At 46.4% G+C, this 21,476-nt stretch overlaps 1 protein-coding gene across 2 annotated transcripts in view; it reads left to right on the top strand.

Annotated features, from left to right (window-relative positions):
* The window catches only part of LOC106602318 (centlein), a 195,106-nt gene that overhangs the window by 140,456 nt on the left and 33,174 nt on the right, over positions 1-21,476 (top strand). For both annotated transcript variants that reach the window (XM_045716502.1, XM_045716503.1), the window contains exons 16-21: positions 1,065-1,630; positions 4,455-4,497; positions 5,392-5,467; positions 5,813-6,066; positions 17,605-17,802; positions 19,106-19,203. In XM_045716502.1, the coding sequence (XP_045572458.1) occupies positions 1,065-1,630; positions 4,455-4,497; positions 5,392-5,467; positions 5,813-6,066; positions 17,605-17,802; positions 19,106-19,203 (1,235 nt within the window). The remainder of the gene's footprint in view (positions 1-1,064; positions 1,631-4,454; positions 4,498-5,391; positions 5,468-5,812; positions 6,067-17,604; positions 17,803-19,105; positions 19,204-21,476) is intronic.

Genomic DNA, 21,476 nt, shown 5'->3' on the forward strand with positions numbered 1-21,476 from the left:
TAGCCTCTCTAGGAGGGGGGGCTAGCAGTCAGATGTCTGTAGCCTCTCTAGGAGGGGGGGGGCTAGCAGTCAGATGTCTGTAGCCTCTCTAGGAGGGGGGGTGGGCTAGCTGTCAGATGTCTGTAGCCTCTCTAGAGGGGAGGGGGCTAGCAGTCAGATGTCTGTAGCCTCTCTAGGGGGGGGGGGCTAGCAGTCAAATCTCTGTAGCCTCTCTAGGAGGGGGGGGCTAGCAGTCAGATCTCTGTAGCCTCTCTAGGAGGGGGGGGTTAGCAGTCAGATGTCTGTAGCCTCTCTAGGAGGGGGGGTTAGCAGTCAGATGTCTGTAGCCTCTCTAGGAGGGGGGGGCTAGCAGTTAGATGTCTGTAGCCTCTCTAGGAGGGGGGTGGGCTAGCTGTCAGATGTCTGTAGCCTCTCTAGAGGGGGGGGCTAGCAGTCAGATGTCTGTAGCCTCTCTAGGGGGGGGGCTAGCAGTCAGATCTCTGTAGCCTCTCTAGGAGGGGGGGGCTAGCAGTCAGATCTCTGTAGCCTCTCTAGGAGGGGGGGGCTAGCAGTCAGATGTCTGTAGCCTCTCTAGGAGGGGGGGGCTAGCAGTCAGATGTCTGTAGGGGGGGGGGCTTTGTCAGAATGGGAGTGTTTACATTTCAGTAATTTAGCAGATGCTCTTATCCACAGCTTATAGGAGCAATTAGAGTTCAGTGCCTTGCGCAAGGGCACATCGACAGATTTTTTCAGCTCGGGGATTCAACCCAGCGACCTTTTGGTTACTGGCCCAAAGCTCTTAACCACTAGGTTACCTGCCGCCGTGTTAATGGCCTAATGTTTTGTTTCAACCCTCTACTACCCTGGCCTGCACAGTTACTGCAAACACAGGTCGGAGTAGAGAGAAACACTGACACTACCCTGTTTTCGCAGTTCAAAGTTGACAGGATTTTTCTTGTTCGTAGCTTGTTTTAAGACATTTACAATGAATAGAAGGTCCATTAACTCTACATGGCAGAGTACGTAGAGTGATATGACTGGGAGGTTAGTTTTGGTCTAATGAACACTCAATGATCACCATATAGATAGAACAGTTGGAGAGGAGGACGGTGTCCATGGAGCAGGAGACCGAGAGGTTGAGGGAGGACAACCAGGACCTCCAGGAGGCCAACACAGCTCTAACCCAGGACAAGGAGCACCTCCAGGGCTCCCTGGCCCGCCTCCGCACCCAGGGGGCTGCTCGCGACGAGGCGGCCCATGCCCAGGCACTCGCCCAGGGGGAGAGACACCGTGCCGAGGCCCTGGCCCTGGAGACCCAGCTGGAGGGGGCCAGGAGGGAAGCCGGACGCACCCGGCAGCAGCTGCTACGGCTCAGGCAGGAGCTGGGCATCCTGAGGGCGGCCCGGGACTTCAACAGGAGCCAGAGACGAACCAAGGCTAACATGCTAACAGGGCTGGCCACAGCAGCCACAGCAGGAGGAGGAATAAGTGGAGGGGCATTAGCAAACAGCAAGGTCAAATTCAAAACAGGCATGCGGCCCAGAGGCCCAGCGCGGCTGCACCGCCACCGAGCGATTGGCCCCAATCAAGCCATTGGAGGGGGAGGCCGCAGCCCTGCTAGGGACGACTGGGAGGACATAAGCGCGGACAGGTACGACACACACACTTTCTCTCTCTCTCTCTCTCTCCCCTCATTATTTTCTAGGGTGGGGGGGCTTAGCGGCATCAAGGGGACACCGTGCATATGCAAAGCGTAAGCAAATGGGTGATTGAATTTTCAGCGCCTGTCTAGTTGGTATTCAAGAGCCGATGGAGGGAGAGGGAGGAAAAATAAAAAAACAACTGTCAGATCCTTTGAAATATCCTGGGACGTCTTGCTCGGAGCTTATTGACTGAAATTTGCATGCAAAATTAGCCACCTCTGCACACAGAGTTGAACTGGTGCCAAGAAAGCCCGACACTTGATATGATAAGGGCCCGACACTTGATATCTTCCAGTGATGCAGTCATGAGGCCTGAGAATTGACAGTTTGGCAGCTTGATTTAATTTACCGGTCCTTTGCATATTCACCCCTCTCTTGACAGCAACCTAAGACATTCCCAGGCATAGGTTCCCCCCCACCACCCCAACCCCAGTCAGTTCCGTTATCTTGTGACATGTCGATTCAGGATGTGCGCAACCGTTTTTTGCTCCCCACACGAACCCCCCTCTCATTCCTCTCCTCGCCTTAATTTAGTTGGATAAATTTTGAATGACCCTCCTCGGCTCGCTACCAGATGTCTACAAGCTGTTTAACACTCTCCAAATGAAGAACCATCTACAGTAATTATTTCATGTATGTTTTATGCTAAAAAGCCACTGAGCTAATGTTTATTGAGTGATGGTTGGGATGATTTGATTTCAAACACCGGCTACCCGCACCGCTGGCTGATGTTCATTTCTCACAGAGACTCTCTTCCCCCCCACCAGCAGTAGCCTTGCTTCACTTCACACACTTCACACACACACTTCACACACACTCACACACACACTTCACCTCACCTCTCCCATGACTAATTCATCTCACTGAAACCTTGGTTACTCACATGGGGACGTTGAAACCTAACAGTGGCTGTATAAACCTATGGCATGTTTCTCCCTTAACCTAAAAGGGGGACTTAAATAAAGATATCTTTAGTTAAGTTACCTGTCAGTTGAGGTGCAGTGCTGTTAAAGCCTTCTGTCTCTCATGTCTCAATATTATTATGCCTATAGGTGCTTGGCAAAATGTGGCTTTTCATCCTGCAGAGAATGTGTTAAATACCAACAAAATGAAGATATCACACTCGTTAAAGAAGTGACTGACAAGCGCCTTCCTCCGTCTTGGTTTTTGACTGTTCTTCTCACTGCCTCTGGCTCGACTTGTGGTTAGAAAGTTTCAGGAAGAAGTACCTTAAGGCTGGCGGACATTTTGAATTTTGACCACATCAGCAGTTTGTTTGGAGAGCAGAGCAGGGCTGAGGCAGGGGCCTCCGGGAGAGTACTGTAGGGGCTAGCAGGAGGTATCTGGTATACAATATATAGTACACCAGCACACACATACAGCCTGTCTCCCGAAGCAAGGCAGCCATGACACGACCAGCACACTGTCCTGTCCACTCAGCACATCTGAGACTGATGGAATAGTAGAAGTGCCCTAAACAGGGGGGACGCCCTGCCACAGGGTATAAGATACAGTGATACAGCTCACTCCCTGACAAGGTGATCACCCCCGCCCTGGCTGAGTGAGTGGTTCAAAGGCAGTGAGCAGGCAGGTAAAGACAGGCTATCTGAAATACCTGTCAATTACAACAGCATATCATGCAAATACAGTCTATCCAATACATCCAGCATACTGTTCTAGTGAGGACTTGACTTGTATCCACATGGTTGGTTTGTTTTGAAGTAGTTATTTATTCCCCTTCCTGTTGCATTGATTACATATAGTATTCAAACTATTACTTTGGTATGGTATTGTAGGCTAAATGCCTCTCTGGTGCAGGTGTGTGGTATACTGGAATGTTCAGTGCTCAGCACAGTCTATCAGTAGGCCAGTCTTGGGCCTTAGTGGCTGGGTCCTTTCTCCCTCCAGCCCCAGATCCCAGCTCTAGCCTCCACCCCCAGCCTGCGCCCCCCAGCCCTGGGGCCTCTGGTCTGTCATGTGGGAAGGCTGATGGTGATGTGGAGGTCTTTACCTCTGCTGCTCTCACCGCCCCACGTTAATAAAACCCACAGCGTAAATGTCACTGACTTCCACGTCAAAGGTCACTGTCGATAACGGGGGAGGTGGGTGGGTGGGTGGGTAGGGAGTGGAGGTGTGTGTGTCTCCGAAACCCTTACCGCACGTCCGTCCATCAGATGGGCTCGTCTCGTCGGTGCTCAGCCATGCCACTCACACACGTCTGTCACACAGATCACACTAATGAAGGCCACAGCAGTCTTCATACATGTTGATACACACTGTAGCACAACTGATGAGGTGGAATTGATTCAGGTCATTTCCAGGAATTCAGGAAATAGATTCAGGAATTAAATTGCACGTGGAATGAGATGGAGAAAACAATACTCTGCTTGATGGTAAATGGAACATTGGATATATAAATTGTTATTGAACTTCCATACATGCAAATTTGAAATATTACTGTGCTAATACATATTCACATTCTCTGTCTTTTTCCCCACCCCTCTCTGTCTCTCTCTCTCTCTCTCTGTCTGTCTCTGTCTGTCTCTGTCTGTCTGTCTGTCTGTCTGTCTGTCTGTCTGTCTGTCTGTCTGTCTGTCTGTCTGTCTGTCTGTCTGTCTGTCTGTCTGTCTGTCTGTCTGTCTCTCTCTCTCTCTCTCTCTCTCTCTCTCTCGGTCTCTCTCTCTCTCTCTCGGTCTCTCTGTCTCTCTCTCGGTCTCTCTCTCTCGGTCTCTCTGTCTCTCTCTCTCTCTATGTCTCTCTCTCTCGTGACAGTGGAGAGGAGTACTCTGACAGCCTGGACAGTCACCCAGTCAAGGTGAGTCCATTTGGAGAAGTCTTATCTATTCTTCCATTCACTATAACCTCCATTCAATCGACTAACAAGCCTTTACGCATAATGTGGAATTGAAGTAGTTCATTGAATTGTTAATTGAATTGTTGATTTCATTTCTGAAGAGTTTGTTTGTAATCGGTGAGTCAGTCAGGATGTTGTTAACCTGGGTTTGGCCTGGTCATGTCTAGCCTATATTACGCAGTGCAGTGGCTACTCTGTGCTCTACCTGGCTTTAGGTTCTGTTCTTCCTTCCTCCTCCACCCAATGAAATCAATAGTCCAGGTTTTTCTGTACTTGTTTTTGTCCATTGTCAACTCCTTCACTGTAATACCTGGCAGCTATTCACCAAAGGGATGTTCTGTAGGCTCTTCTATCTGTCAAATCAGATCCCTCAGTCAGCCACTCCACATGCCCCTCCGCCCGCCCTGCCCATCAGCTCCGCCCAGCCTCATCGCCATGACAGTGGATCCACGTGCGCTGTGTCACAAATCAAAGGTCTTCCGGAAGGCTCCATGTGATCAAACCAGCCCGTGATTAAACCGTACCGGTGCTCCGGGGGGGAGGGCTTTGATGTGACTACAAACGCTCTCAGGCGGTGTCACACACACACCGTGGGGCACAGGGGCAAGGGGGTGAGTGAGCGCGGGGGTGTTTCATCAGGCACCTGTCAAGAGAGTTGTGGCGGTGTAGAGTTGCGTTCGAGTCGACGTGTGTTGTATTAAACACGTTTTGCCGCATTATGGCTCGGTGTGATTTGTCACGTTAAATGCCACATGCTGTGATTCCTGTGTGACACGACGCGGACGTTAACCTGTTGTGCTGCATTAAACGGCAGGGTTTAAGAGTTTCAAAACATTTTGGTTTGTCTTTTTCCAGTCACACAGGTATGCAGCCGCCTCAGAACAGCCAGCGGAAGAATTCTCCAGAACGCAGCCCGATGTTCCGAACCAAGGTAGCAACAACACGTTTTCATGTTTCACTCAGATTTTCACAAAACTTTATCAACTATTTAGGGGGGGGGGACACCAAAACACACACACTATCGGAAGCAACACCTGATACAAAACAAGATTCTGGTCTCTACACTGTTGTATCGGTTATATATGGAATGGCTTAGTCAGTCTGATGATAGAGTATCACACACACACACACACACACACACACACACACACACACACACACACACACACGTTTGATAACTCTCAGCAGCAGAAATCTAAATGGGGATTGTAAGTGTGTTCGCCGCTCTCTTGTACATGAACACTCTGAGGAACGCACTGTGTTCTCCTCTTGTTAGGATATAAACAGAGGGAGCCAGGGGAGGAAGGAGGGAAGAGACGGAGTGAGAGAAAGAGGAGGAAGGCCCAGAGGTGCGGCTGCTGCGCCCCCGCCTCTCTGCGCGGACGCGTTCTGGCGCTCCAGCGCCACCTCGCCGTTCTACAGACCGCCCGGCGTGATGCCCAGCGCTCCTCTCAGGAGCTGCGAGACGCCAACGAGAAGATCACATCGCAGCTCGCCCAGAGACTGAACGTCAGCAAGCAGTTATCACAGGTACCACAGACCAGAAGAGGGGAGGACAGGCACAGAAAGAGTGGAACAAACAGAAGAGAAGGAGGGGTAGGGAAAGATAAGCAGGGGGGTTGGTACAGTAACTGGGAACAAGGAAGTTGTTATTTTTCTTTCCTCTTTTGTTTCTTCCTGTCTTTTCTTTTGTCTTTCGGTGTGTTTCTGGGGGCCCTATCCCTGGCTGCAGTGGGAGCAGCTCCTTTGCCCTTATCATGCTTAATAAGTGTGTGTCTGACAGGCCTGCCCTCGCCTGAGGAGGTCAGCACCACAGAGGAGCAGAGGAAGAGCCACAGAGCACTGAAAACACTGCTGCAGTCTCCTGCAATACTATACTATACCCTACTGACTACTATACTATATCCTACTGACTACTATACTATTCTATACCCTACTGACTACTATACTATAGCTTACTGACTACTATACTATTCTATACCCTACTGACTACTATACTGTTCTATACCCTACTGACTACTATACCCTACTGACTACTATACTGTTCTATACCCTACTGACTACAATACTATACCCTACTGACTACTATACCCTACTGACTACTATACCCTACTGACTACCATACTATACCCTACTGACTACTATACTGTTCTATACCCTACTGACTACTATACCCTACTGACTACTATACTATACCCTACTGACTACTATACCCTATTGACTACTATACTATACCCTACTGACCACAATACTATACCCTATTGACTACTATACTATACCCTATTGACTACTATACTATACCCTACTGACTACTATACAGTGCCTTGTGAAAGTATTCGGCCCCCTTGAACTTTTCGACCTTTTGCCACATTTCAGGCTTCAAACATAAAGATATAAAACTGGATATGTTTATTTGTGAACCATTCCATTGTAGATTTTGCTTTATGTTTTGGATCATTGTCTTGTTGGAAGACAAATCTCCGTCCCAGTCTCAGGTCTTTTGCAGACTCCATCAGGTTTTCTTCCAGAATGGTCCTGTATTTGGCTCCATCCATCTTCCCATCAATTTTAACCATCTTCCCTGCTGAAGAAAAGCAGGCCCAAACCATGATGCTGCCACCACCATGTTTGACAGTGGGGATGGTGTGTTCAGGGTGATGAGCTGTGTTGCTTTTACGCCAAACATAACGTTTTGCATTGTTGCCAAAAAGTTCGATTTTGGTTTCATCTGACCAGAGCACCTTCTTCCACATGTTTGGTGTGTCTCCCAGGTGGCTAGTGGCAAACTTTAAACGACACTTTTTATGGATATCTTTAAGAAATGGCTTTCTTCTTGCCACTCTTCCATAAAGGCCAGATTTGTGCAGTATACGACTGATTGTTGTCCTATGGACAGAGTCCCCCACCTCAGCTGTAGATCTCTGCAATTCATCCAGAGTGATCATGGGCCTCTTGGCTGCATCTCTGATCAGTCTTCTCCTTGTATGAGCTGGAAGTTTAGAGGGACGGCCGGGTCTTCGTAGATTTGCAGTGGTCTGATACTCCTTCCATTTCAATATTATTGCTTGCACAGTGCTCCTTGGGATGTTTAAAGCTTGGGAAATCTTTTTGTATCCAAATCCGGCTTTAAACTTCTCCACAACAGTATCTCGGACCTGCCTGGTGTGTTCCTTGTTCTTCATGATGCTCTCTGCGCTTTAAACGGACCTCTGAGACTATCACAGAGCAGGTGCATTTATACGGAGACTTGATTACACACAGGTGGATTCTATTTATCATCATTAGTCATTTAGGTCAACATTGGATCATTCAGAGATCCTCACTGAACTTCTGGAGAGAGTTTGCTGCACTGAAAGTAAAGGGGCTGAATAATTTTGCACGCCCAATTTTTCAGTTTTTTATTTGTTAAAAAAGTTTGAAATATCCAATAAATTTCGTTCCACTTCATAATTGTGTCCCACTTGTTGATTCTTCACAAAAAATTACAGTTTTATATCTTTATGTTTGAAGCCTGAAATGCGGCAAAAGGTTGAAAAGTTCAAGGGGGCCGAATACTTTCGCAAGGCACTGTACCCATCTATACCCTACTGACTACTATACTATACCCTACTGACTACTACACTATACCCTACTGACTACTATACTATACCCTGCCGACTACTATACCCTACTGACTACTATACCCAATTGACTACTATACTATAGCCTACTGACTACTACACTCTATTGACTACTATACTATACCCTACTGACCACAATACTATACCCTACTGACTACTATACTATACCCTATTGACTACTATACTATACCCTATTGACTACTATACGCTACTGACTACTATACCCATCTATACCCTACTGACTACTATACTATACCCTACTGACTACTACACTATACCCTACTGACTACTATACTATACCCTGCCAACTACTATACCCTACTGACTACTATACTATACCCTACTAACTACTATACTATGCCCTACTGACTACTATACACTACTGACTACTATACCCTACTGACTACTACACTATACTCTACTGACTACTATACTATTCTACACCCTACTGAATACTATACTATGCCCTACTGACTACTTTACTGTAACCTACTGACTACTATACTATTCTATACCCAACTGACCACTATACCCTACTGACTACTATACTATACCCTACAGACTACTTTACTATAACCTGCTGACTATTATACTATACGCTACTGACTACTATACTATTCTATACGCTACTGACTACTATACCCCTACTGACTACTATACTATACCCCGCTGACTACTATACTATAACCTACTGACTACTATACTATAATCTACTATACCCCACTGACTGCTATATTATACTATACTATACCCTACTGACTACTATACTATACCCTACTGACTACTATACTATACCCTACGGACTGCTATACTATACTATAACCTTCTGACTGCTATACTATAACCTACTGACTACTATACTGTACCCTACGGACTGCTATAATATACCCCACTGACTACTATACTATGATGTACTATACTGACTACTATATTATACTATAACCTACTGACTGCTATAATGTACTACACTGACTACTATATTATTTTACTATACCCAACTGACTACTATATTATACTATAATGTACTATACTGACTACTATATTATTATACTATACCCTACTGACTACTATATTATACTTTAATGTACTGTACTGACTACTATATTTTGTTATACTATTATCTACTGTCTACTATATTATAATATACCCTACTGACTACTATATTATACTATAATGTACTGACTACTGTACTATACCCTACTGATTACTATATTATTATACTATAGCCTACTGACTACTATATTATTATACTATACCCTGCTGACTACTATATTATACTATAATGTACTGACTACTATATTATACTATAATGTACTGACTACTACAGTGGGGGGAAAAAGTATTTGATCCCCTGCTGATTTTGTACGTTTGCCCACTGACAAAGAAATTATCAGTCTACAATTTTAATGGTAGGTTTATTTGAACAGTGAGAGACAGAATAACATAAAAAAAACGCATGTCAAAAATGTTATAAATTTATTTGCATTTTAATGAGGGAAATAAGAATTTGACCCCCTCTCAATCAGAAAGATTTTTGGCTCCCAGGTGTCTGGGAGTGCTCCTAATCTCAGCTTGTTACCTGTATAAAAGACACCTGTCCACAGAAGCAATCAATCAATCAGATTCCAAACTCTCCACCATGGCCAAGACCAAGAGCTCTCCAAGGATGTCAGGGACAAGATTCTAGACCTACACAAGGCTGGAATGGGCTACAAGACCATCGCCAAGCAGCTTGGTGAGAAGGTGACAACAGTTGGTGCGATTATTCGCAAATGGAAGAAACACAAAATAACTGTCAATCTCCCTCAGCCTGGGGCTCCATGCAAGATCTCACCTCGTGGAGTTGCAATGATCATGAGAACGGTGAGGAATCAGCCCAGAACTACACGGGAGGATCTTGTCAATGATCTCAATGCAGCTGGGACCATAGTCACCAAGAAAACAATTGGTAACACACTACGCCGTGATGGACTGAAATCCTGCAGCGCCCGCAAGGTCCCCCTGCTCAAGAAAGCACATATACATGCCTGTCTGAAGTTTGCCAATGAACATCTCAATGATTCAGAGGACAACTGGGTGAAAGTGTTGTGGTCAGATGAGACCAAAATGGAGCTCTTTGGCATCAACTCAACTCGCCGTGTTTGGAGGAGGAGGAATGCTGCCTATGACCCCAAGAACACCATCCCCACCGTCAAACATGGAGGTGGAAACATTATGCTTTGGGGGTGTTTTTCTGCTAAGGGGACAGGACAACTTCACCGCATCAAAGGGACGATGGACGGGGCCATGTACCGTCAAATCTTGAGTGAGAACCTCCTTCCCTCAGGCAGGGCATTGAAAATTGGTCATGGATGGGTATTCCAGCATGACAATGACCCAAAACACACGGCCAAGGCAACAAAGGAGTGGCTCAAGAAGAAGCACATTATGGTCCTGGAATGGCCTAGCCAGTCTCCAGACCTTAATCCCATAAAAAATCTGTGGCGGGAGCTGAAGGTTCGAGTTGCCAAACGTCAGCCTTGAAACCTTAATGTCTTGGAGAAGATCTGCAAAGAGGAGTGGGACAAAATCCCTCCTGAGATGTGTGCAAACCTGGTGGCCAACTACAAGAAACATCTGACCTCTGTGATTGCCATGTACTAAGTCATGTTTTGCAGAGGGGTCAAATACTTATTTCCCTCATTAAAATGCAAATCAATTTATAACATTTTTGACATGCGTTTTTCTGGATTTTTTTGTTGTTATTCTGTTCAAATAAACCTACCATTACAATTATAGACTAATCATTTCTTTGTCAGTGGGCAAACTTACAAAATCAGCAGGGGATCAAATACTTTTTTCCCTCACTGTATACTATACCCTTCTTACCTCTATATTATACTGTAATGTACTGACTACTATACCCTACTGACTACTATATTATTATACTATACCCTACTGACTACTATATTATATATAATGTACTGACTACTATACTATATTGTGCTGTAATGTACTGACTACTATACCCTACTGACTACTATATTATACTACACTGTACTGACTACTGTACTATAACCTACTTATCACTATATTATTATACTATACCCTACTGACTACTATATTATACACTGCTCAAAAAAATAAAGGGAACACTTAAACAACACAATGTAACTCCAAGTCAATCACACTTCTGTGAAATCAAACTGTCCACTTAGGAAGCAACACTGATTGACAATACATTTCACATGCTGTTGTGCAAATGGAATAGACAACAGGTGGAAATTATAGGCAATTAGCAAGACACCCCCAATAAAGGAGTGGTTCTTCAGGTGTTGACCACAGACCACTTCTCAGTTCCTATGCTTCCTGGCTGATGTTTTGGTCACTTTTGAATGCTGGCGGTGCTTTCACTCTAGTGGTAGCATGAGACGGAGTCTACAACCCACACAAGTGGCTCAGGTAGTGCAGCTCATCCAGGATGGCACATCAGTGCGAGCTGTGGCAAGAAGGTTTGCTGTGTCTGTCAGCGTAGTGTCCAGAACATGGAGGCGCTACCAGGAGACAGGCCAGTACATCAGGAGACGTGGAGGAGGTCGTAGGAGGGCAACAACCCAGCAGCAGGACCGCTACCTCCGCCTTTGTGCAAGGAGGAGCACTGCCAGAGCCCTGCAAAATGACCTCCAGCAGGCCACAAATGTGCATGTGTGTGCTGAAACGGTCAGAAACAGACTCCATGAGGGTGGTATGAGGGCCCGACGTCCACAGGTGGGGGTTGTGCTTACAGCCCAACACCGTGCAGGACGTTTGGCATTTGCCAGAGAACACCAAGATTGGCAAATTCGCCACTGGCGCCCTGTGCTCTTCACAGATGAAAGCAGGTTCACACTGAGCACGTGACAGACGTGACAGAGTCTGGAGACGCCGTGGAGAACGTTCTGCTGCCTGCAACATCCTCCAGCATGACCGGTTTGGCGGTGGGTCAGTCATGGTGTGGGGTAGCATTTCTTTGGGGGGCCGCACAGCCCTCCATGTGCTCGCCAGAGGTAGCCTGACTGCCATTAGGTACCGAGATGAGATCCTCAGACCCCTTGTGAGACCATATGCTGGTGCGGTTGGCCCTGGGTTCCTCCTAATGCAAGACAATGCTAGACCTCATATGGCTGGAGTGTGTCAGCAGTTCCTGCAAGAGGAAGGCATTGATGCTATGGACTGGCCGCCCGTTCCCCAGACCTGAATCCAATTGAGCACATCTGGGACATCATGTCTCGCTCCATCCACCAACGTCACGTTGCACCACGGACTGTCCAGGAGTTGGCGGATGCTTTAGTCCAGGTCTGGGAGGAGATCCCTCAGGAGACCATCCGCCACCTCATCAGGAGCATGCCCAGGTGTTGTAGGGAGGTCATACAGGCACGTGGAGGCCACACACACTACTGAGCCTCATTTTGACTTGTTTTAAGGACATTACATCAAAGTTGGATCAGCCTGTAGTGTGGTTTTCCACTTTAATTTTGAGTGTGACTCCAAATCCAGACCTCCATGGGTTGATAAATTGGATTTCCATTGATTCTTTTTGTGTGATTTTGTTGTCAGCACATTCAACTATGTAAAGAAAAAAGTATTTAATAAGATTATTTCTTTCATTCAGATCTAGGATGTTTTGTTTAAGTGTTCCCTTTATTTTTTTGAGCAGTATACTATAATGTACTGACTACTATACTATACCCTACTGACTACTATATTATTCTGTAATGTACTGACTACTATACTATACCCTACTGACTACTATATTATTATACTGCACTGACTACTATATTATTATACTATACTGTACTGACTCAACCAGCTAGTCTCTGAAGCAGTGTCCTAGTGATATTTCTCAAACGGAATTCTTTGTTTGCTACATACAGTACTTCAGTCTGAGACTGCCATCTTTGATGTTGTTTGTGGGGACGTCAAAATGAAGGTTGTTGGATCATATCTAACCATTCAGAGTGTCAAAGCAAATGATGCATTTTATAAATGGCGCTTTACCCCTATGTGTTCTGGCTCTGGCCCAACCCATTGGTTTCTGGGACCAATCAGACAGTTTAAAATGGATTTCTGTTCTAAAACTCGTCGGGGAGGTACTCAAATACAGACTCATTGCGGAGAAGAAACTAACATCCGTGGCGCGGTGTAGAGTTTGTGTAGCCAGGCAAATTCTTCTATGACCTGACCTCCTCTTTCGCTCTCTCACGGCCTCATACACATACACACACGTACTCTCTCTCACGCACACACCAAGCCGTATGGTAGTTAGTGGGACTGGCAGGAGGCCCCTGTTGGGCAGGAGCAGGCAGAGCCCCGACCAGCCCCGACCCACTGGAGGCCTGATTAGGAGTGTGTGTGATACACACAGGTCAAAGAGCGCAGGATCCCCGCTGCTCTGGAAGTGGCCTCCGGGTTCCAGCCCCTACTTTGCTATCGTAGAATAGAACAGACAGGGCCCCGAGGAGACCCCAGACACTGGCTCTGCGGCATTAATGACACACACATACAAATACGCACACACACACACACACACACACACACACACACACACACACACACACACACACACACACACACACACACACACACGTACAAACACCTAGAAACAGAGATAGACACACACACACACACACACACACACTTTTCTCCGCTTGGGCTGACCAGAAAGAAACAGCAAAAGCTGTCTTTTACTCCTGCAGTATTAATGCCACTGCAGCAGAAGTTGTCCAAGACTCTGAGCTCTCAGCTAGAAAACAGGGATCATTCCCCCTATAAAGGGCACAAGGTCCTGTGCTGTTGGCTGGTATCTGGCTGGCCCCTGCCTGCCTGCTAGCTCTCTGACTCAGAGTCCAATACTCTGGCTCTAATTGGCTTAGCCCGGCGCCTTGGGGGCTGTCATGTGAAAAGGTATGATGACAGTGTCAGAGACTGAGAAGTAGAGCTACCTCGTTTGTTTGGCTCCTTAGTGGTGTCCTGTAGTTTCCTGTTACTTCAGTGAGAAGTTGTGTGTTATTGAAATGTGAATCAGGCTGTGTGTGTCTGTGTCTGTGAGGGAGAGAGGGGGAGAGGTAGCGAGCGAGAGGGGGAGGTAGAGAGACAAAGTGAGAGAAGTGGCGTACCCTTTCAGCCTAAGTGGAACATGTGTCTCTACAGCACAGTGACACTTTCATCAGTCAATCACACCACGCCAGCCACCTCATCCCCACAGACCTCTCTGTCAGGAACCAGACTGCAATAGCTGTCAGAGACACACACACACACAGAGAGAGAGACACACACTCACAGATACACACACACACGGCAGAGTGCTTTGTTAGGTATTTCCACCCTGTTCCCTCTCCATAATTGCCGTCAGTCTGTAAAACGTGACCCTCTTAATGGTGCTCTCTTTTCCTTGACTTCTGTCTTTGTACTTTCTATTCAACAAGGTGGGAAGGAAAGGCATGAGAAAGAGAGAGTCTGTTAGGAAAATGAAGGATAATTAGGATACTGGGGGGGGACGTTGTCCTCTAACACTCTTTTCTTCTCCCTCTCTTTCCTCTCGTTTGAGGAACGAGGGAAGCGACAGAAGCTTAGAGGAACCGCCTCTGGGTGACAGGTGAGATGTACTACGGTAATTTCCCAAAATGTTCCTCCCGCAGTAAAGAAACGTCGGTCACGCATATTAACCGAACAGGGGATCATTTGGGTCTGGAATCAGGTACCTCACACCCCTCCCAAACCTCCCCCTCTACCTCGTTCTACAATTCAACGTCTCTTCGACACGAACCCAACCCCGTAATCTCCAGGTGTGGATCGGCCCAGCTCCCATCCTGCCCGTAAGAGGCTGGGATTACCACAGGATTAGAGGGGTTAAACAGACACGGCTGACAGGGAGAAGAGGGGTTTTTCTGGGTCTAGGCTTTTTATGCCCAGGCACATGACAGAGCCTGGCACTTAAATCCTGGTGACGGACACTATAAAGGTCCAACATAATAAAGATGGGTCCACTGCTGCCTTCAGTTGTCTTTCCAGGAATCTATGGTTCATCTAAAGTCTAGAATTGAAGGTCATGGCTGTTGGTCCTTGAGTTCTATGATGTTAGTATGAGTATCTCTCGTCTAGAACACTAGGTAAGTACTGTGTCGTCACTCTTCCGTGGCTTGAGGTTTCTCTGGTGTTATTCTAGAAGGATGATACTGGTGTTGTCTCAAGTCCATTTTTAAGGTGTTGTACGTATGTCTGGGTCTAGGTCATGTTAGGCTAGCGTTCGCTTGTTGTGGTTGAGGAACTGAGCCAGGCCAAAATGAGGGAGTGTACTGTACAACTGTGTGTCTCTGTGACTATGTGGTTCCTTTGCTATTTTCGGAGCCACCGGTCTCATTATTTATCCTGCTAATGATTCGGTATCACTTGGAATGGCACCAGCGAGACCACTACCCTAGAGAGAAAGAGAGGCGAGAGAGGGGGGGAGAGAGGAACCGAAATAGAGAGAGTGGGAGGGGAGAGAGTGCAAGAGTGGTAGAGGGAGAGAGAGCGGGAAAAGAGAGAGAGGAACAGAAATAGACAGAACGGGAGGGAGAGGAGAAAGCGCAAGAGAGGGAGAGTAGTGGGAGAGAGGAAGAGCGAGAAAGAGAGAGGGGGGTGAGAGAGAGAGAGAGAGACTTCAGCTGGGCAGCCTAATGGTCCCAACATGCATCAGTGTCAGTGTCATCTCTCACCAGACCCAGGGCTGAAAATGGCCCCTCTGAAATCAAAGCCTGTCTTACGGGAAGTGTCATCAATGCCACTCTTAACACACCCATACACACACACGACCCAGCAGCAGAAGCAGCCCCCCTCTCTCTGTCTCTCTCAGTGGGGATATGGCCTGTGAGCCTTCAAAGAGGAGGAAACCTAAAACAAGAGGGATTCTACTAAGAGGTGTCAGCAGGCAACCAGATATCAATAACCTCCATGTATGCAGAGCAGAGAGGCCACCCCTGGGACTACTGTGGTTTCCAGGATGGTTGGGAGGGTGTGTGGGGGGGGGGGGTTGGGATGGTGTGGGGGGTTGAGAGGGTGTGTGTACCACACATATCACCTTCTCCTTATTTGCGCTACAAAGTGAGCATTATGTTTGATATGATACCAGATCGTATTATTGTGGCAATGATAAATTTGACAACAGAAAAGCATTGAGCACATTGAGGTTGACAATATGCATGCGGTTTAAACCGTTTAGCCCCAAAGCAAATGTTTACCATGTCTTATACGCTGGTACAGTAGGGTAGTTGATTACCTAGCAGTATTATCCTACAATTCCTCCCTCGCTCTTACTAACTCTCTCTCTCTCGCTCTCTCTCTCTCTCTCTCACTCATACACACTTTCTCGCTCCGCTTCTAAACCAAACCCAGCTCAACTCCCTCCGTCCCATGGTGCACTCTGATTCTACTGGATGGCTCTATTACGCCTGCCAATCAGGGTTAGAGAATTAGGGCCCTTCGGCCGGCCGCGCGTCAGAATCATCCTCGTCTTCATTAAGATAGAAACAGGATTTAATCACAGTTACCAGTCAGTACGTTACGCTGTAGAAGAATAAACAGTAACTTTCAAAAGATTTTCAGTTTGTCCATCATAAGGGGCTGGTTTCCTGGACATAGATTAAACCTAATCCTGGATTTAAAAGCATGTTCAATGATTCTCCATTGAGAATGATTTTTTTTTATCCACCAACGGGTTCACCCTGTGTTCACTTGTTTCACTGCTTCATCTGTACATGCCTAGTGTAGTGTACTTGTTTGTAGACACAAAGCATCTCAGAGTAGGAGTGCTGATCTAGGATCTGTCCATACAATATTATCTAGGACGATGTAAAAGGCTAAACTGATCCTGGGTCAGCACTCCTACTCTGACTCTTTGTGGATCTGTGTTCTGATTTTAACTGAGGACTTGGTTGGTGCTCTGTTAGATTGTTCCTCTCAGGGTGTCCAATCCTCATGTATCAGGTCTGGTCCAGCTTTCTCGCCACCTCTCACTGGATACACAGACAGAATAACAACAGAAGTCATGGTCAAACTTGTATTTTTACATGATGCCACTACAGCAGTAGCAGGTATACTTTCAGACTCTCTCGTTATCCTTTCAGTCTCGTTATCCTTTCAGTCTCGTTATCCTTTCAGTCTCGTTATCCTTTCAGTCACATTTTCTTTAAGTCTTTTCTCAATCTATGAGTGCTGTTCTGACAACCTAGTGTACGTTCTGACCAACCTTAGTTTTTCAATCACAAAACAACTATTTTTGTCTTCCTATTTTTGTCTTTATATGTATGTTGCAGGTCCAGGAATTCTAGTTTACATGGCTTTTCCCTTCACTTTTTTCATACTACAGGTCCAGGTATCTAACCTTATATCCTGCAGTACTTTCTGACTACCTCTCTCTCTCTGCTCCCGGTGTGTTTACTGGTGTTCCCAGAAGCTGACTTCTGACCTGGCGGGTGTAGAGCAGCAGAAGAAGGTGCTGGAGATGGAGCTGGAGCAGTGGAGGCAGATCCACAGGACCAACACCCCCCAGCAGCTCCCCTCTACCGCCCCCCAGCCCCTGGAGACCCCCAGCCCTGCTGTCCTCAAAGCCCTGGAGGCAGAGGTCAAACAGCTCCACACTAAACTGAAGGTTAGTGGTCAGACGATAGAGGAAGCAGGAGTTCACTGCAATAGATATACAGTATTTATTTGTATCATTCCACCTTTATTCATACAGTTGAGTCAATTAACAACTAATGGTGGCCTGTCAAGAAGAGAGCACAGCAGCAATATAATTTACATTTATTTATTTATTTGACAGGGACAATGCACACATTGCTGTAAATGTGCCAGATTTAGCCAGCTGACATATGATAAAAATGTCCACAGAGCCGATGATTTATACATCACATCTTTTCAAAATCGTATTAGATTTACCAATGACAATTACCCAGTGGTTTCCTATTATTTGATATGCCAGGGAACACCTGTCAGTGAGGTGAGAAATGGGAAACAACAGCGTGGATGTGAGGATGTGTCCTCTGAGTGGCTGAACCCTCCGAGGTGTCAGTACGATGCCGTTATCAGCCCTTCATTAGCTCACTCATCAGTGTCATCCGCCATATTGCTACTGTCGTTACCAAAGGCTGAGGTGATGGTGGAGTGTGAGGAGGTTGAGCAGAGAGAACAGTGTGTTGGGGGGAGGGTGTGTGTGTGTGATCCTACGAGTTTCCGCTGGAGACCAGAGCTCCTTTAAACCAAAAGGAAGATGCACACACAAATATCCATCATTCTCATGATCACAAGCACACCTGTAGTCACGGGCCACAAGGGTTGTGTGTGTGTGTGTGTGTGTGTGTGTGTGTGTGTGTGTGTGTGTGTGTGTGTGTGTGTGTGTGTGTGTGTGTGTGTGTGTGTGTGTGTGTGTGTGTGTGTGTGTGTGTGTGTGTGTGTGTGTGTGTGAGACGTGCACCAGAGAGACTTTGACACAACGTTGTCCTCTCTCTCTTTGATCCTGCAGTAGAGGCATACTGATACCTAGAACCAGAAACATACACAACAAATATATATTTGTAGCTTTTTTACTTGACAGGGTTCTCCTTTCCCATCATTCCCCTACATATAAGCTATGATGTCATACCAATTCACTTCTATTTGAATTGAATTGAATTGAAAGAATTTACAGAAATGTATTTATACACCACATATTCTCACATGACAAAGACAGACAAGAGGTTTAAAAATGGATCCGTACACAATCACAATCTCCTCCTACTTCTCAACTGTGTAAATGTATTATACATCTCTTTCTGTCACTTCCTGTCATCCTAGTGTCTGCACTTCTAATGAGAACACATGCTGCTACATCTGACCTGTCACCGCTAGTGTCACAACACCCCTGTCTCTGTGGCGCACACGCTCACACACTCTGTCTCTCTGTCTCCCATTCTCAGAGCTCCAAGGCGGAGGTGACGAGGCACATGTCGGCTAACAAAGCCCTGCGAGCCCAGCTGCTGGAGAGAGAGGAGAAGCTCAGAGAACTGCAGGAGAAGTCAGTACAGAGACCTGCGCTCTCTCTCTCTCTCTCTCTCTCTCTCTCTCTCTCTCTCTCTCTCTCCCCCTCTGTTTCTCTCTCATTCTCTGTCTCTCTCTATCTCTCTCACGCTTTCTTTCTCACTTTGTTTCTCTCTCTTTCTCTCATTCTCTGTCTGTCTGTCTCTCTTTCTCGCTCCGTTCTCTCTTGCTCATTCTTCCTCCTCTCTGTCTCATCTGCAGTGTTTGATTCCACCGTGTGGCAGCTCTCTGACTGCTGCCCTGCTCTCCAGCTCAGCTCTGAATAGTCTCTGGGGGGTTTTCTGTTTGTGTGTTGGTGCATTCGTGTGATTTTATTTTTCTGTGTGTGTGTTAATGCCATGTATGTTGTGTGTGTGCCCTGTCGTTCATTGTGTGTTGCGATAAGATGGAGGGTTTTGATCAAAGAGAAGGTTATTGATCCAGTGTGTGTGCCGCAGGAAGGATCAACTCTGCTCCTCGTGACACAAAAACCCACACAACACCACAGTGGCCCCCGGGCCCTCTGTTAATGACTTACATAGTTGAAAGAAGTGAAACTACCAAGCTGTGATCGATGAGCATGTAACATGTTAAGAGGTCTCAGCAATTATCAACTTATCAAACTTTACATTTGTCTTCTCAAACAAAGGCAGAATGGACTGACCTGTTAGTTTATTTCTCTCTCTCTCTCTCTTTTTCTCCCTCTCTCTCTCTCTTTTTCTCTCTCTCTCTCTCTTTTTCTCTCTCTCTCTCTCTCTCTCTCTCTCTCTCTCTCTCTCTCTCTCTCTCTCTCTCTCTCTCTCTCTCTCTCTCTCTCTCTCTCTCTCTCTCTCTCTCTCTCTCTCTCTCTCTCCTCTCTCTCCTCTCTCTCCTCTCTCTCTCTCTCTCTCTCTCTCTCTCTCTCTCTCGGCCCAATATGATACTGTAGTCCCCTTTTTTCCTTTCATCTTCTATAATACATCCAACATGTTTGTTCAGTGTGTACAGCGATCACAGTGGCGTTGTGTGTGTGACCAAAGCGCGGGCAGATCACAGCCGAGACAGAGCGATGATCCCTCAGCCGGTTTCCGCGACAACGTCCCTCATATCCATTGGTCCCTTCTTCTTCTATCGCCATGGTGCTACCCTAGCACCTCGCCACATGCTCGACGGGGTGTGCTTCTCTCAGAATGAAAGACATGTCTCTACCAGACGTCTCTGAAATATACATCTCAGTACACACCAAGGGGCCAGGCAGGCTGCTCCTCGGCAACAAAAAAAAGTGAATTTCAAAGTAAGAGCGCATGTCCTCAGTCAATATCTGTCATCCAGGCCCCTGCTTTATTTATGAACCTACTTCTTTCATCTCCAGCGATCCTGTTGTCTGTCTGTCTGTCTAGCAGAGACACATCTATGTTTCGACTTCTCCTTTGTTTTTTAACACATACTGCTGTCTGTCGAACACTTTAAAGTGTGATTATCACGGGCGCATGTTTGACGAGTGGTAAAGTGGAAAAACAGGAGATAAAAGAAACTAGCAGTGGGGTGAAAATGTTAGTGATCAGGATATAGGCTCCGAGTCGAGTCTCTCGACTGACACTTCATAAATACAGATCACTCTCTCTCTCTCTTGCAGAAGAATAACTACTACTATAGTAGCTATCCCCCATTCTTTTTCATCCTCTGTTCATCTAAAATACATGTTCCTGATGTAATTAGCATTATTAGTGTTGGGGATGAACAGAGGGAGCTGTGTGATGTGGCTGGGCTTCTCTCTAACGCTGCTGCTCTTAAAGTCAACAGAGACAGACGTCCTAAAGGTTCAATATGGCTTTTCTCATTAATGGTTCAATCCATTGGGGTAACCAGGGACCCTATGCAGCAGGTCCCCCCGGCCAGACTCTCCTCTCTCCTCTCTCATTTAATTTAATGTCACTCCAATAAGACAAGCTCTCATTTATTTGGCCCAGTCTGCCCCCAGGCTAACGGCTCTATCGAGGGAGACAGGGACATTTACTTACACAAAAATATCAAAGGCACTTGCCCCTTGGTTGCGTCATCTGTTTATTTAGAATCGAAGCCTAGTCCGTAATATGCGCAGGCCGAGAGGAGAAACAACAAAACATATTTTGCAATGTAAACCTGATTAATTAAAAGGAAACACATCTGATCTTTAATTATATCATTCCATTTGTTCTTCTGATTCCCCCCTAGCGGGACCCCAGAAGGCCATGAAGTCGGTAATATTTGCCTTTATGTGAAGAAAAAAAAACGGAGCAAAACATGTAAACA

Source organism: Salmo salar, chromosome ssa04, assembly GCF_905237065.1.
Source record: "Salmo salar chromosome ssa04, Ssal_v3.1, whole genome shotgun sequence".
NCBI lineage: Eukaryota > Metazoa > Chordata > Actinopteri > Salmoniformes > Salmonidae > Salmo > Salmo salar.